Genomic DNA, 16858 nt, shown 5'->3' on the forward strand with positions numbered 1-16858 from the left:
GCAGTGACCGACCTCAGCCTCTGGTCTCAGCTCCGGGAGGGAAGGTTGGGTCAGGGTGGTTTTCAGTTGTGCCCGCCGGCAAGGGGGTGGCCTCCCTGGGAGGCCCGTGGGTGGCTGCGTCACGTGGGGCCGGGCTGCTTCCTGGCTTCTGGCTCCCTTTGTGATGCCGCCTGGGTTCCATGGAAGGAGCCCTCCTGCTCAGGCCGCGTTCTATGGCGGGGGAGGGGGGAAAAGCGGCTGCCTTGCCTGCGGTGCTGGCCCTGGGCCTCGGCCGTGTCCCCTTCGTCCCTGAACACGCAGCCTGAAGGGAGAAGTTGGCTGTGCTCATTGCCAGCACTGCCTGGGAGGGTCCTGGGATGGGTGAGGGGCTTTGGGGCCTGATGCAAGTGGCTGGAGGCAGGGCGAGGTTGCCTGGGGGGGCTCCACCCTGAGTCCTTTTCAGCTCCTGAGGAAGCCTGTGAAACGGACACTCTAGCCCTCAGGGACAGGGGCCCTGGCTGGGCACCTGGGGTTGGAGCACGTCCTCCAGGAGTCACTGTGGGAACCACGGATCCTGACCTGCTGGCTATGGGGGCCGGGGCTGGGCAGAGCAGGCTGAGACCCAGCATTCCCTGCAGAGTTGCACAGGCGGGTCTTGCCTGGCCTGGACCTGTCCTCCTGTGTGACCCAGGGAGTCCCTTGCTGCTAGACGCTTTGTGTCACCTGCAGGTGGGCCCTGCGGGGAGGAGGCGTTGACTCAGCCCCTGCAGGTCAGGACTGCAGTCCTGAGGGAGCAGTGGGGAAGTGAGAGGCTGGGATCCCTTCCCCTCCCCTGCCATTCCCGGGGGGCACGAGCGGGCCTGGGTCCAGCCAGATGCTCCTTCTCTGACGGCCAGGGGAGGCCAGGGGTCAGCAAGTCCCCTGGGTGGCCTCGGGCTTCTCCACCCCAAGGTGGGACGCCTTGGAGGAACAGACTGGATGCCTCCCCCTCCACCTCCCTGGCCTCCCTGCACGCAGCCCCCCTCCAGCCCAAGCCAGGCCCACCCTGGCCTCCCTGCACGCAGCCCCCCCTCAGCCCAAGCCAGGCCCACCCTGGCCTCCCTGCATGCAGCCCCCCTCCAGCCCAAGCCAGGCCCACCCTGGCCTCCCTGCATGCAGCCCCCCCTCGAGCCCAAGCCAGGCCCAGCACCTGCACCTGGGGGTGGGTGCTCAGCCCAGGAGGGGAAAGGGCGGGGCCCAGTGACTCAGCCCCGCCCACTCTAGGCTGGTGTGGGGGGTGTAAGGTGCAGCCGAATGCAGGTTCCGGGGGCAGCCATGAAGGGGGCTCAGGAGGACACCTCCCCCCATCTGCCCCGGGTCAGTGTGTGTCCAGGCTGGCCTCTGTCACGTGGACCCATGCCTTTCCTGCTCCCAGGCTCTCTGAGTCGCAGGGGGTACACCTGTGGCCACCACTCCTGGCTCTGCATTTCCTGGGGAGGAAGGTGGGGGCATCCTGAACTGGGGGTGGGGCCAGGCGGGGGTCCAGACTGATGGCCCAGAGCACGCAGTGACATGTCGAGCCAGCCATACTGTCACCTGTGCCCCTGTGGAGCTAGCTGGATTGAGGCCAGTGCCCGCAGGACAGGTTGGGGAGGGTGTCCGGCAGAGCTCAGCCCTGAGCTGTGGAGGGCGGAGCTGTGTTGGGTGGTTGCCATGGTGGCAGCACCTGCAGCTTCATGCAGCTTCCTAGAAGGCCAGGTTGTGGACTGGGCAGTGAAAGGGCGCTGGCGTTGGCATGGGCCCATAGGACCCCACGGTACCCTGAGCTGCCCCTCCCGGAGGAAGGCACCTGCAGGGATGTTGACGGTGCAGGGACCCCTGGCTGTGGACCTGGGCAAGGGGCAGAGACGTCATCTCAGTGGAAGGGAGGAAGTGGCTGGGCAGCCATGAGGTGGCAAGGGAGCAGTGAGGCACATTCAGAGAGTGTGTGGGGAAGCATGCCTGACACGGAAGAACCCAGGTGTTTTCTGCCTTTGTGATTCTGCCTCACTAGCTCGGCTGGGGCTGTGTGAACTCCCGGCCTGACGGTCTACGTGACACCCGGCGGACACCTGGCAGGTCACGAGCCTGCCAACTTGTTCTTTTTGAAAGTTAACAGATAAACTGACCAATCATGACTGTATAATTATTGGCCTGAAATGTATAGGAACCCTCTGCTGTTGAACCTCACTCTTTTCCTGCCCTGCGGGTCCTGCAGCAGCCTCGGCTGCACCTGCCCAGCCCTGCTGGGGGAGGGGGCTGGGAGACCTGGGCTAACCTGAATAAACTGCCCTTTATGCCTTAGCACCGACTTCAGACTCAGTGACTTTCTGGGGATCTCAAAATCTGGCACAACATTTGGGGGCTCGTCCGGGATCCCCAGGTGTGTCGGGTGAGTGCCACCTAACTTTTCTTTGCCAGCTAATTTTTTCTTATTTTTCCTTTTTCATTCTGATCTGTTTCCTTTTTCAGCTGATTTTTGTTTTTGCGTCCAGTGAGGGGGCAGGAAGACTAGAATGGGTCAGGCGTTTGTGCCTGGTGAGTGGGCCGGAAGGCCTCTCCAGGTCAGGCACCAAATTGCCTAAGGAGGAGTGGGCGTGTCCCCTCTGGATGATTTTCCTTTCAGAGGGCCTACGTTGTTGACCGTGTGTCTGTCCTGTCTTTAAACTGTTGTATCTTTTTGTGTCTGCGGGCTATAAGTTAAAAGTGCTGAGATAGTTAAATTGGCTACAACATCTTGAACTGTGAGAACTTTGTAAGGGAGCCTCTTACTTGAATTAAGTTGAGTCTGTGAGTGGCGCACCTAAATTTTCATCTGAATGCAGCGAGAGAAAGCCTTTCCAGATTAATGTTCTGAGCAAGCAGAACGGCTGAAAGTCTCTGGTGGATAGCTTGGGAGTCAACAGCTGACATTATGGAGTCTGGGCGGATCTCAGGGACCTGGAGGGGAGCAGGCTCTTCACGACCCGCTGCTGGGGAGAGTTCATTTAACGCCTTCTCGCCTGAGAAGTTGCTTCCCTTTGCTATCAAATCTGACCTACTCGTTAGCATGCCCGGTCAAATGTACTTTTAACCAACGTATTTGCATCTCTAGATTGTTCAAAATTCTGAAACCAAGCCTCGACTTTGTGAATTCCGTAGGATCCATAGAACTGGCAAAGGTAGAGACAAAACCTGGATAATTTCATTGCTATTTGAAATAATTCAGAGTGTTGTCGCTGTCCCACAGCAATGGACTTGGTGCACGGAGCCGATAACACACGCGACTCTGGGGGTCAATAGCCCGAGTTTATGAACAGCACCGGACTTTAAGGGAAGGTTGTCAGGCAGGTCTCCGCAGAGGAGGGGCTTGAGCCATTTACATCTCAACAGCAAGGTACTCCCCAAAACAGCGAGTTCCTCCAGCAGGTTCTCTCTCAGCCTGCGACCAGGAGGTAGCCTGCTCATTCAGCTCCTTATCAACTGCTCCTGGCACCTCCAGGGGAGAGTCAGCTGCAAGGATTCTGAATGCCCTTCTATAACCCACCTCCTGGCTTCCTCCCCTGGGGTCTGAGCTTGGTCCGTTCACGGCCTTCCTGGAGGGAGAGGGCAGGACTCCCGGGGGTGGGGGACAGGTCTCAGGCCTGGCGGGGACCAGTGAGGACGCCCCTCCCTGGGAGGGGGAGCCAGGCCCCTACTCCTGCCCCCTCACTGCCTGAGCATTGCCTTGGTCCCGCCCCGGCTCCCGGGGCTGTCAGTCAAGGTGTGTGACGCACAGGAGTGCTGAGGTGGACACGGGAGGACAGACAATGGACGGGGGAGGGACAACTGGGCAGCAGGAAACTCCACGCAAAACGGGGGTTCTGCATGGGGAGGGCGGGGGACATGAGGCCAGAGTCCTCGGTGGGCTCCCTGGCCCCTGGTCCTGCCGGTGGCTGGCACTATGCTGCTGGCACCTGGGCCCTTCACCCTCTGCCCTGGGAGGGACAGCCTCCACCAGGGAAGGCGGTGGTCTGCGGCCCGAGACCAAGGGGGAGGAGCCCAGGTCAGAGGTGGAGGGCTGAGGGTCAGCAGGCACAGGGGATGGCAGGTGGGAAGGCAAGGCCTCGCTCCTGGCCCCTCCCGGCCTCTCGACGGAGAAGGGGCACAGCCAGTGACGACGTGGCAGGGAAGGCCGCTCTGTGCCCAGCAAACGCGCGAGGCCCTGGGGTGCCTGCAGCAGCCAGAGCCGGGACCCTGACCTCGGGATGACTCTCGCTCTGCTTCCAGGGGGCTGGCTATCCTGCAGGTGGACATGTCCGGCACTGGGCTGGAGACACCAGGCAGTCCTGCGCCGTGTCAGTGCAGGCTGCAGCCCGAGGCCGCCTCTCTCCGGGCCCTGGCCTTCAGCCGCTTCAGGCCATTGTGGTGGGGGTCCACCAGGAGGCCGCTCTCGGCTGCGGCCCAGGCCTCTGCTGGACGCTGCTGCTCCAGGCAGTGCTGCCCGTGCCGCAAGAACAGGTGGGCTGTGGGGGTCTGTCCGGGCCACTCCCACAGGCTGCTCTGGGCTGGGGCGGGTGCCAGCTGGAGGGCCTGGGTGAAGGTGCCCGTGGCCCCGGCCTCGTCCCCCAGGCTCAGCAGCAGGCACCCCCGGGAGCACAGGTCCTTGGCCCGCTGGGGGAGGTTGCTGTCTCCTGCCCCGTCCTGGAGCAGGGAATCCATGTCTCTTAGGGCCCGGCCAAACTCCCCCAGGCGGGCCAGGCAGGTGGCCCTCAGACGCAGGTGCCAGGCCTTGCTGCCCCCCGCCAGGACGGCCAGCGAGCAGTAGCCCAGCGCTGGCCTGATTTGTCCCGTGTCCAGGAGAGCACTGGCCTCGTGGGCAGCAGCCTGCAGAGGGGTGGGGAGAGCCGGGGTCAGGCAAGCCCCACAGCCTCGTGCGCTCTGCATGGCCAGGCCTGGCCCTCAGAACGTCACTTTAGCCCCGCCCAGGGACCACGCCCCCTAGCAGAGACCCCGCCCCACCTCACAGACCCCGCCCCCACCCCGCAGACCCCGCCCCTCATCTCACAGACACCGCCCCATCCCACAGACCTTTCCCAGGGTCCCACAGACTCCGTGCGTCCCTCTGACCGCCGCCCCCCTGGGCTTCTCCCCAGTGCACCTGCTCCTCTCGCCCCCTGGCCCAGCTCTCCTTCCCAGTAGGTGCCATTAGACTGGAGCGAGCAGAGAAGCACCTTCTGCCCACCCTGGCCACCCGCCCTGGTAAGGTGGGCTTCATGCGAGGTGCCCCGACCGCCCCGAGGGCTCTCCTGCTGCCCCAACCCCTAGGCTGCTGGGCTGCTGGGCGGTCCTGTGCGAACCCTCCTGGAAGGCACCTGGGCCAGGCTCTGCCGCTCCGGTGTCTCCAGCAGCCGCAGCAGGAAGCCCAGGTCCCCCGCGTCCGGCTCGGCCAGGCCCTGCAGGTCCTGCGCAGCGGCCTGCACGTCTCCCTTCTTGAGCCGGAGCAGGCCCTGCCGGGCCCGGATCGCCTCCGACGGGCGTGCCAGATGCAGGGCCTCCTGCAGGCGGGCGTCCGCGGCCTCGTAGCTGCCTGTGGGATTGGGGGGCAGTGGCGTTGAGACAGGGTGGCAGCCAGGAGGAGCCCTCTGGGTCAGGCAGGAGTGGGTGAGGGGCTGGGCTGTGCAGAGGCCCACAGGCTCCCCACCCTGACGTTGGGCCTTTGTGGTGGTCACTGCCAGGGGCCAGTTGCCACCTCCCGTGGGTGAGGCAGGGGCACTGCATGGGAGGAGCTTGGCCTCTGGGCAGAGAGCAAAGGTCAAGGACAGCAGGCCAGAGGTCATGGGGCTGTGGTCCAGGGCGTCTATCTGCTCACTGCAGGACACGGAGAGCCGGAGGGTGGGCGAGGCCGTACCCAGCATCATGAGTGTGTCGGCCAGTAGCAGGTGGCCACTGGGCTGCACCCCGTCCATCTGGGTCAGCGCCTCTCCGACGGCCAGGAGGGCCTGCGTGTCCTTGCGCTGCAGAGGCCGGCTCAGGAGGGCTCGGCAGTGGGAGTGGAGGCCCCGTGCCAGCAGGGCCTGGGCTTCTCTCTTCAGAGAGCGCAGCTCGGGCACCACGGAGGGCGCGTCCAGCCCCAGGGCCAACACGATGTCGTCCACGGCTTTCTGAAAGGAAGGGGCGGCTGGGCTCTCACACCCCCTCCGGTCTGTGGTCACTCTGTCTGGGGACATCCCACGTCCTGGGTCACCCCTGTCTGGGACACTGGGTCCCCCCGGGGACACTTCCTGTCACTCGGGCTGACAACTGTCCATCGCCTTTGGCTTGCCCCCTCCCCCGGCTGACAGCTGGTCATCAGCTGGCTCTGGCCCCAGCGCAGTGTGGAGCTGTGTGGTGTCCCTTAGCACCTGGCTGTCCTGAGGTCATTGCTCACCCTGGCAGGTGCCCAGGGGGGTGGGGACGGAGGCTCAACCGGCTGACTGAGGTCTTGTGTGCCCCTGAGGTCCCCCTGGAGCCCGTGGCCCCATCCCAGTGGGTGCCATGACGGTCGGCAGCTCACCCAGACGCCTCTTTAGGATGGCGAGTGTTCTCAGGCAGCCAGGTGCACAGAAGGGGGCAAGAGGGCCCCCGATGGCAGGAGTGCATGCCACACCACGGTGGGTCCCACCTGCCCAGGGCAGGCCACGCCAGGGTGGGCCCAGCATGAGCCGCCCCGCCCTCCAGGTGAGCCTGCACACAGGGGAGACCCTCAGGACCCTGAGTGTAAACACCTCCCTCAGGGAGCATGTAAGCACTGAACCCCAACTTCCCCCCGACAGGTGAGGCCCAGGTGGACTGGGTCAGACCCCCCGCCCCTGAACTGGGTGAACTGTGAATTGGATAAATTCCTGTTCAGCAGTCTGGCTGTGCCACCGGCTCCCTTCCCCCTGCGGGCACCAACACAGCTGAGCCACAGCTGGGCCTGCGTCGGCAGTGCGTCCAGCGGGTGGGCTCCCGGCTCGTGCACCTCCGTGGGGGAGCGCCTGACTGGCCGCCCAGGTGGCCACGCCCCCACCCGCAGGTGGGCAACGGCCCGGAGGAGCACTGCACAGCGGGATGGCACAGCCTGGGGTGGGCAGCCCAGGGAAGGGCGAGGTGGACTAGAGTGGGATGGGTGTTGAGCCGGCCCAGGGCCAGCAGAGCATCAGCTGGGCGGTGGGGTCACCCAGTGGAACTAATGGTGCAGACAAGCTCCAGCTCTAGTGAGCATACTGGGCCTGAAGAAACACCCTAAGCTTCTAGAACCTTCTGGAAACGGCTCCCTGCCGCTGATCTCAGACAGCGTGGAAGCAGCTCCTGCTGCCTGTCACAGGAAGTCAGAAAAAGCAACTCTGCTGTCCGGGAAACTGAGCCTGTCAAAGCACGTGCCCCATGGGTGTGAGCAGAATGCCACAGCCCCGGGCACTCACCTCCCGGGTGAGCGTGCACAGTCAGTCCTCACTTCCTCAGTACTCACCTCCTGGGTGAGCGTGCACAGTCAGTCCTCACCTCCCGGGTGAGCGTGCACAGTCAGTACTCACCTCCTGGGTGAGCGTGTGCAGCAGCCTGCACTGCCTGCACTGCCCAGGAGCCTGGACTGCCCTGCAGCCTGCCCAGCCCGCGTCTGCTGCGGCCCACACACCGCGTCCTGCACCCAGAGCACCCTGGGGCTGGCGCACGGAAAGGGGTCCCTGAAACACCGTGCACGAGGATGCGGCTGGGGAACAGGCAGTGCAGGCGGGGCTCATGATCTGGGGCTCCGGTGGGTGCCCCGCTGCTGGGCTTGGCCGGCCCTGTCCCAGACGGAGTGGGGCGGCGTCCTGCCAGTCCATCACCAGAGGGGCGTGGGCGGGGGTCCAGTACCTGCTGCTGGCCCAGGGCCAGGTGCACAAGTGCCCGCCCACATAGAGCCGGCACGTTCTCCGGCTCGGCTCGCAGCACGGCGTTGAAGTCCAACATGGACGTCTTCTTCTGGCCCAGGATGCCATAGCAGCGGGCTCGGGCGAGGAGGGACTCGCTGGCCTTGCTACCTGCAGGGAGGGCGTGGGCGGGGCTCAGCGGAGGTCCGCCCAGTGCCTGACTGGGTGGGCGGGGCTCGGCAGAGGCCCCTCCCAGTGCATGACTGATAGGCAAGACTTAGATTTGGTTCCTCCCAGTGCCTGACAGGGTGGGCGGGGCTCAGCTGTGGCCCCTCCCAGTGTCCTTGGCCCACAAGGCACAGCATCAGGGAGGGGGTTCCCTCACTAGGATGCGCCCTGCTCCCATTTCCCGCTCCCTGCGCCCCAGCACGAAGCCCCAGGCCTGCGTCCTGCCCCTGCACCCTGGGCTAAGTGTAGGGGTGGCTGAAGGCTGTCTCCATCTCAGCAGAGCCCCCCACCCCATCCCCTCAAGCACCGGCCACAGGACCGGGCCCTCGGGCGTGGGCAGCCCCTACCTGCTGCGAAGATGGCTAGAGAGAGGTAGGCGATGGCCTCCCGGGTGTGGGCCCTGCTGTCAGTCGCGCCCGGCCCGGCCCGCAGGATGGCCAGGGCATGTGTGTGGCAGTGGTCCTGAAGCAGCTGCCGGTCCTCGGCACTGAAGACGTCCAGGGTGGGCTGCAGGCAGGCTGTGTCCCCGGCCTGGACCAGCTTCTTCACCAGCTGCAGGGCGATGGTGTCGCTGCTGCCTGGCCACTGTTGCCAGAGCCAGGACACTCGGTGCCCGGCCCAAGGACCTTCCTGTCTGTTCTGGGCCATAGCCAAGGCTGGGGGTTGGTGCTTGTGGGGCATCCTCAGCTTGGAGCTCAGAAAGGGCCGGGGGACCCTGCTATGTCCTATGTCCACACGCAGGTGGACACCTGGCCTCAAAGGGCCGTGGGAGGGAGGGGCTTCCAGGGCAGAATCTGCTTGGGCAGGGTTGTGGGACTCCCAGCGGACACCTCCGCCCCTGGCCGCGGCCCGACGCTGGGAGGCCCAGGCCGTGCATATGCACTCTGTGTCCCAGGGAGCCAGGACCCTCAGCCTGGCTGGACACCAGCTCATCATCCACTCATGCCCCGCCGGCCCGGCTCAGGTGTGGGTCCTCCTGTCCCCGGAGGCACAGCTGCCAAAGTGGACGAGGCTGAGGCACGGTGCCCCTGTTTCCCCTCCACCATGTGCGTCTGCTCCAACAACTTCCCACGACAACCCATAGGGGCAGGACACAAGGGAGGGGCTGGGGCCCTGCGGGAGCTTGCGGGGGAGCGTGCGGTGCAACTCCAAGGCCCCAGGCCGTGCCTGCACACTCTACCCAGAGTGGCGCCCTTACCTGGGAGGCATCGCAGAGGCAGCCCCTGCGCAACTGCAGCAGTGCCAGCCGTGCCAGCACCGGGGCCGCCTGGGGCCTCCGTGTCAGTGCCAGCCGTAGGGCCTGGTGAGCCTCCTGCAGGCGGCCCAGGCGGTACAGGGCGTCAGCCGCCAGCAGGTGGGCGGCCTCATCCTCTGCGTCCAGCTGTAGCAGCAGTGAGGCCAGCAGGTACACGCCACGGGCGTCCCTGCAGGGAAGGGGGTCAGGCTGGGCTCCCTGTGCGCGCCCTGTCAGACTGTGGGGACCCTGGGTGTAGGGAGGATGCTTAGGCTACTCAGGCTCAGGGCGTCTGCCTTTTGGCCCTGGGCACTTGTGGGCATTCTTCAGACGGGGCACGGGGGCTCTGCTTTCCCTTTCTGCAGATGCACAATGAGTCGGTGGGCCTGGTGAGCTCAGCTGCTTGTGGGGGTGATGGTGACCCCCAGCAGGACACTCCGAGGTCCAGGCCTCTCCTCACAGTGGGTCCAGGCGTGCCGATGGCACAGCTGACGCCGATGGAGGCGCCCAGCTGGAGGTTTCCCCTGTGGGGCGCCGAGGGGATGTGGGTGCCCTGTAGGCCTGCTAACTAAGAGGGGACCGTGCGGTGGCAGGAGCCGCCCCCGTTCTGCTGCGAGCAGGCGCAGCCTAGAAACGCACCACGCAGGGGCGGCACAGCTGGGCGCGGCCTGGGGACGCCAATTTCTCGCACGCAAAGGCTGGAAGGACTCGATGGTGGGAGGTCGGCCGTGTGCACTCCCTTTTTCCTTCCTCCCGGCAGAGCTAAGCGCGTCCCGGGGGCTCGGCCTCAGTTTACTGACCCGCAGAATGGGAAGTCTTCTCTGCTGCCTGGCGGACGATCGCACGGACAGCAACCCAGGCGCGCGCGGTGGTACTCACCCCTCCTGCTCCGCGCTGCCGTCCATCCCCGCGGCCTGGCCGGGGCAGCCCGACCTGCGCTGCAGCATCCCGCGGCCTTCCTCTTGCAGCACGGTCCGCAGCAGTCCCCGCTGATTCCAGGGCACCAAGGCCTTGGCGGCCAGCAGCGCCTCGTCGGGCCGCAGCCGGCACGCGGTGACATAGTCCAGCGCGCCCAGGAAGGCGCTGCCCGCCAGCACCCGCAGCAGTCCACGGCCGCACAGGGCGCGCACGCAGCCGCCCGGGTGGGGTGCCCCCTGCTCCACCACCGCCTGGAAGTCCTCCCGGGCGCCCGGCGCGTCGCCGGCGTGCAGCGCGCAGAAGCCGCGCAGTGCCAGCAGCGGCGCGCGCTCCCCGGCGGCGCGCTGTCCAGGGCCGGCTGGCCGCAGCAGGCGCTCGCACAGAGCCTGGGCTGCGGTCACGTCCCCTGCCAGCAGCAGGCTCTCGGCCAGTCGGGCGCCCAGCGCAGGTCGCTCCGCTGCCGGCGCCACGCGAAGCAGGATTCGGAGCGCGCAGGTGGCCGGAGCCAGCAGCTCGCGATCCGCGTCTTGGCGGAGCTCGGCGCGCTTTCGCACGGCTTCCTGGAAGCGGGCGAAGGCCAGGTCTGCGGCCTCTCGTGCCTGAGCCCTGAGGCGCTCCTGGTCCCGGGCGGACAGCACGGCCTGGAACTGCCGGCGTGCGGCCGCGGGGTTCTCGCGGAAGGCCTCCTGCAGATCCCGCAGCGTGTCCTGCGCCTGGCCGTCCAGGAAGAAGGCTGCGGCGGCGCGGGTGACCAGCAGGGCTGCCAGGCGCTCACCTGGGGGAAAGTGGTGTTGGGGGACCGCCTGGGAGGTGTCTCCCCACACTGCGCCTGGGGACCTTGAACTCCTTGTGGTTCTTACGCTCTGGCACCCTGAAGCCCAGGACACAGAGACCTTCAAGGCCCCTTGGGGAAAGCAGGTGAGAACCAGAGGCTTCGCCAGGTGAGGGGACAGCTGCCTGTAGTGTCTCCTCAGAGCCACTTGAGCTGAGAGCAGACCTCGCCCCGGGCGCCCAGGGCTGGGTTGGGACTCCCAGGACAGTCTTGACAGCCACGCCCACTTGGTTCTGCTCTGCCCTGGGAGGGGTCATGCCTCTGTCTCTGGGAGCCCACTGGGACCAAGAAGGGGCAGCAGGTGTGGCAGACTGGCCCCTAGCCCCCGCCCCCCGGAGTCCCCAGCCTGGTCCTCCTCCACACGAAGGCGCAGGCGGCGGGGCTTGCGGGCTGTTCGGGTTTTGGTGTAACTTGGCTCAACCGTGCTTTTCTGGCTGGGAAACGTGGGGCAGCTGTCCCTTCCGGGGACCCGGGCAGGACACAGGGCTCCGGGAGGGACAAAGAGAGCCAGTGGCTGGAGGAGTTTAAGGGCCTTGCTCAGCCAAGGCACCTTTCTAGGGGGTTCTCAGTACCCCAGGGCTCGGTACCCCCAAAAGATCATGCCTAAGGTGACGCCAGGTGCTTCAGTAGCCAAGCCCTTCATGTTCAGCTGGGAACCCCAGCACTCGGCCGCCGACCCCGCTGCGGGGAGTACAGAGTGGCAGCCAGGGTGTGTGCCACCACCCCTTGCGTCCAGAGACCCACTGACCCTCAGCTTCCGCCCGGGGGCCCGCTGTGCAGTGAGGTGGGGCTCTCCAGGAGCGCCCATGAGTGGGCGGGTCCCAGGGAGCCCTGGAAGCACAGCGCACTCTGCCCTGTCTGGATCCTCACTCGGGGCTTCCTGGGGGGCACAGGGGCAGCCCCTCTCTTACCCTGGCTGCTGCCCACAGGTGCCGACCGCAGGGCCCGGCTGCACATGGCCAGGCAGTCTGCATAGCGGCCTCTCCGTAGCAATGCTTCTGGGGACAGGGCCGCGCTGGATGAGCCCCTGGGGTCCAGCGCCTCCAGGAGCTGCTGGCAGTCCGTGTCCTGCTGGCCGCCGTGGTCCTCGGTCCCCGACAACTCTGTGATGTGGTCCTGGAGGGCGCGGATGAGCGCTGGGAGGTAGGGCCGCTGGTGGGCCTGAATGAAGGCCAGGGTGCGGTCGGCGCTTGCAGCGAAAGCCCGGAGGTAGTCGGCCAGGCCATCGGCGGCCCGCGCCCCGGACAGGACCCAGGCCAGGGCACGGCTCAGCCGCAGCTCCAGTGCAGGAGAGGGGCAGGCGTCCAGCAGCTCGCTGCAGCGCTGGGCCACCTCCTCATGGCGCCCGCGGGCCAGCAGGCCAGCCAGCGCGTGCAGCACGGCGGCCGGGTGGCCCGGGCAGAGGGCGCTGAGGAAGGCGGAGGCCAGCGTCCCTGTGAGTGAGACCACTGCCATGCCGTCCCAGTGGATGGTGGGGATCCGGCTGTCCCCGCGGCACCAGGCCTCCAGGGTGGCCACGACCGGAGCACCCCGGGCCTCGGCGAGCGCCGTCCGCACGCTGTGCACGGCCGAGGGTGCGTGGCAGCTGAAGGCGGCCAGGTAGAAGGCCGTGGCCAGCGGGGGCTCTCCGAGGGCCAGGTGCTGGTCCCCCTCCCTGCAGAGGCTGCTTCCCAACTCCTGGGCTGCCATAAGCCAGTCCGGTCCTCACAGCACCTGTGCAAGCAGTGTGGTAGTTTGCAGGTGATGGCCGTGAGCCAGCCGGCCTCAGAGCTGTTTACTGCCCCCACCCCCCGACCCCACATCCGTGCATACCCCACAGTGGGAGGGTTGGCACGGCTGGGGTCTGAGCTGGTCCTCCAGGCTGTGCTGTTGGGCCCAGCCGCCTCCTCCACAGCATGAGATAGGCACCCTGCACTGTGCGGGCGCGCTGAGATCGGCACCCGAGTGCCCACCTGGGGAGGGATTGCCGGGCTCTGCCGCCACCTCTGCCCATCCCCTGCCCTGGGGCGAAGGGCAGCTACAGCCCCTGGGAAGGCAGACATGGGGCCACACTCCCCCGGCTGCCCACAGTGGGCCTGGGGGTGGGAGCCGCAGTGGCTTCTGCAGAGCTGAGCTGGAGGGGGCGGGGCCAGCCCTGGCCCTCCCCACCCCCACACCTGCAAACTACCAGGAGTCCTTGCTGGCACGCTGTGCCCGACACGCACACGGGTATGCACATACTTGCCTGTGGCTTGGAGACAGCCAGCTGTGCCCTCCAGGACCGAGCTGGGGACTGAGGGCAGAGGAGGGGCCCAGCAGGCCCTGCAGCCTCGCCCCGCCTGTCCCCATGGCAGACCCTGGTCTCCTGGGAGACCGTCAACACCTGTGGCCGCCTGGCGGCTCAGCGGTGCCCCCTGTAGGCCAAAGCCGCAGCCACTTGGCCGAGCCACCTGGCTGAGATGCCTGTTCTGTGGACACTAGGGTGCCGGGGGGGTGCTGCCCACACCCAGGGCTCGCCGGGCCTTACCGGGAGGCCTTGGCCTGGAAAGGGAGGACGGGAGGAAGGGGGCTCAGGCCCTGTTTGGACCCTGTGCAGCGGAGTCCACAGTGTGCCGCGGAGCCCCCTGGCTGCCCTGGGGAGCCCACCCTGCTGGCAGGGGCTGGCTCTTGCCCAGCCAGCTGCCTAGGGCCCCTGCCTCCCCCGTGCAGGAGCCTGTAGGGCAGAGTGGGGGCACTCTGAGCCCATGAAGGCAGGTGCCCAGGTGCCCAGGTGCCCAGGGACCAGGCACTGTTGCTTCCTCTTGGGCTCTGGGACCCAGGCCATGTGATCACATGGAGGGGTGCTGGCGGCCGTGTGCCAGCCAGGCGGTCAGCCAGGCCGCCCCGTCTCGGCTCCTGATGCATACAAAGGCTCTGCTGACCGGCCAGCAGGACCATGTCACCCGGGTCTGACTGTTGCCTTTAAGTACGCTCATTAAGCCAGGCTGTCACGAAGCGTGGCTGCCACAGGCCGAGCTGTCGCCGCATCAGCCCTGATGGGTTGGGCCCCCGAGGCTCTGCCCTGGTACTCGACGGCCACAGACAAGGTCCAGGGGCTCCAGGCCGAGTGGGTTCAGAGCTCCGACAGCAGCTCACACAAGAGGGCAGCCCACCTGGGCTCACTCTGCCTGCCCCTGGGGTGGGGAGATGGAGGCCACTCTGCCCGTCCCTCAGGTAAGTGAGGAGTGGACAGCCAGTCCGCCCGTCCCTGGGGTGGGGAGACGGTGGTCACCCCGCCCGTCCCTCACCTTTGCCAGCTCAGTGCTGCCCAGTGAGTCAGGTCAGATCTGAGGAAAATCATTTTGACCACCAAGGGCCAAAGCAGCACAGGTCTGGTGTGGAATATCTGCCTGGACGGAGTGACCCCAGACCCTGGTCCCCCCAACCAGCAGCCGCCTGGACAGAGTGAGGGAGCAGAATGCAGCTGGGGGATGGTGCTGGGCAGGCGGAGTGGCCGCTCTCCCCACCCCAGGGACGGGCGGGGTGGCTACCGTCTCCCCACCCTAGGGACGGGCAGGGTGGCCGTTCTCCCCACCCCAGGGATGGGCAGGGTGGCCGCTCTCCCCACCCCAGGGACGGGCAGGGTGGCCGCTTTCCCCACCCCAGGGGCGGGTGGAGTGGCTGTTCACTCCTCCCCAGACATGGGAGAAGGTTGGGTCGGAAGCCTTAGGGTCACCCTGTGGGGTTTCTGTTGCACTCCCTGCTGTGGAGAACCGGGTGGGCAGGACAGGACTCAGCTGACCTGTAAAGGCCGGGAGGGTCTGGGGGTGCCTGGGTGAGGGGTCGGACACGGCCCAGTGAAGGGATGTGCGCATGTTGCCTCCAGCTGGGCCAGCTATGTCAGACCCTCCCATGGCCATGGCGGCCTGTCTTGCTCCCAGCACGGACCAGGTCCCTCCCCTGCTCCTGCAGGAAGCCCCCCTTCTCTGTGGTCCAGCAGATCGAGGCGGCTGAGTGCAGACCACCCGGGAAGTGGTGAGCAGGGTGGGAGCACAGCCCTGTCCCAGGCCCAACCTCCTGCGGGCACCTGCTCCCCGCACGGCCCTCCTCAGAAGGTGTTCAGCAAGAGGGAGGGAAGTCAGCAGCGCCAACGAGAAGGGCACTCTGGGCCCTCGCTGGGGTCTCTGCTCGGCCCGCCCAGTGGCTAGGCACAGCCCAGGGCCAGTTCTCAGGTCTCGCCCACCTCAGCCCCCACTGCCCAGGGTCACCTGACCCCCACGCCTGGGCTGAGCACCCTGCCAGGAGACTCCCTGTGGCCCTGAGGCCCTACCTGGGGGCAGCGTCCAGGGTCCTGGAGAGACGGCTGCAGCTTCTGGCCGCTGACTGGGCAGGGCTCCTCCCTGGGGTGAGCTGAGCTCTCCGGGCTGGCAGCCGGCGGGCGGGGCGGGGGCCACCTGTCGGAGCTGTCTCCTCCTGCTGCCCGGGCTCTCTTCCACCTGTGCTTAATAATGCAGAGGGGGCGTAGCCCCCATGCACCTGCCACTTCTGGCGAGTCCCGATCTCAGAGGCACCAGCGGTTTCCAGAGCGCCAGCTGAATGACAGGACCTGGGGGCAGGCCGGCGGGGGAGGGGTCCATTGGGGCCGTCCTGTTCCGAGGTGCTCAGTGCCCCAGGTCAGGGCAGCTTTGCAGGTGCCCTGTGCTTGCTACCCAAAGCTGTGGCTGGGATCCAGGCCCCCACAGCGCTCTGACGAGCATGGCAGGGACTGGGCCACTTGGCCGTAGTGGACGGGCCACAATAAGGGGCTCCCAGCCAAGACCTCAGCAACATCTTACAATCTGAGACGCAGAGAAGGACCGCCCACCCGCCGGTCAGTGCCAGTCAGGGGCCAAGGATTCCCGCCCGTCTCCCACGTGGCGGCAGGGAGTGCTTGGGCGCAGACCTGCCACCTCCCAGGTGCGTGTGGGCTGGGAGCTCCGACGTGGGCCACGAGCTTCCTAGCTGCAGGGCCAGACATCCACGTCGGCCTGCAGCCCCATCCAAGCCTGTCCAACCTTGGCCACTTCTAAGCCCCCACCAGCATCGAGGCTTCTGTCCTGCCCGCTGTGGGTCCGTCCGCACCCAGCAGCCCACAGGGTCCTCCTAAGCCCCGGGCACCCCTCGGTCTCAGCACCCCTCCCCACTGAGCGTGCTGCGTCTGGGGGCTTCGTCCTTCTCTCATGGCTGCTGTTGGCTCTGCTGCCCCTCCACCCCTCAGGTGGACCTGGCTGACTCCCGCGTGTGACCCAGCAGTCGCTGCCCTCGTCCCCACTGCCGTTCCTTCCCCTTGGGAGCGCGGGCCGCAGGGGTTACGGTCTGCTGGCCACGAGATGACAGGACGAGGCAGTGAGCAGAGGATGTGAGAGGTGAGGAGGTCTCCGGGGCCTGTGCTGCGGGCTGCTGGGCACCCCCAAGTCCCAGCACCCTGAGTCCGAGGGGCTGGTGGAGCCCAGGCCCTCTCCGTTACCCGCAGGGCCAGGATAGAGACCTGTGCTGGCCCTGTCGTGTGTTGGCGTTTGCAGCCTGCGTGGCTTTGAACGGAGGAAGTTTATCAGCCTGACAACGAGGAATCATTAATCACGCAATAAAAAAACACGGCGAAATGAGTTTTCATAACGCGCGCTCTGATTACCGCCGTGCCCGCTACACTCAATTCGGTGATTTATATCCGCCATGTTCAAGTATGCAAACAGTAATTAACGTGCTAATGAACCGGGGGCCCCAGAGCCTCCCCTCCCTGAGCTAATTTGCATGTTAATTATCATTAGCGACCAGGGAAACAAGTTATAAACAGTCTAATTAGCAGGCACACCATTTTTA

General features: G+C 66.3%; 2 protein-coding genes across 2 annotated transcripts in view; both read right to left on the reverse strand.

Annotated features, from left to right (window-relative positions):
- MMEL1 (membrane metalloendopeptidase like 1) overlaps positions 1-4272 on the reverse strand; it is a 29210-nt gene extending 24938 nt beyond the window's left edge. Inside the window, exons 1-2 of the mRNA XM_040987587.1 lie at positions 4218-4272; positions 247-301 (exon numbers count right to left, since the gene is read on the reverse strand). Coding sequence (XP_040843521.1) covers positions 247-301; positions 4218-4272 — 110 coding nt within the window. The remainder of the gene's footprint in view (positions 1-246; positions 302-4217) is intronic.
- A 42-nt stretch (positions 4273-4314) lies between these two features.
- TTC34 (tetratricopeptide repeat domain 34) lies at positions 4315-12730 on the reverse strand. The gene is made up of 8 exons (XM_040987646.1): positions 11953-12730; positions 10171-10984; positions 9256-9481; positions 8405-8609; positions 7834-8000; positions 5867-6119; positions 5331-5545; positions 4315-4842 (listed from the first exon to the last, which is right to left on the reverse strand). The coding sequence occupies exons 1-8, from the start codon at positions 12728-12730 to the stop codon at positions 4315-4317; spliced, it is 3186 nt and encodes a 1061-aa protein (XP_040843580.1).
- Positions 12731-16858: the final 4128 nt, after the last annotated feature.

This window comes from Ochotona curzoniae, unplaced genomic scaffold (assembly GCF_017591425.1).
Source record: "Ochotona curzoniae isolate NIBS_2020 unplaced genomic scaffold, NIBS_Ocur_1.0 contig_4792, whole genome shotgun sequence".
Taxonomy (NCBI): domain Eukaryota; kingdom Metazoa; phylum Chordata; class Mammalia; order Lagomorpha; family Ochotonidae; genus Ochotona; species Ochotona curzoniae.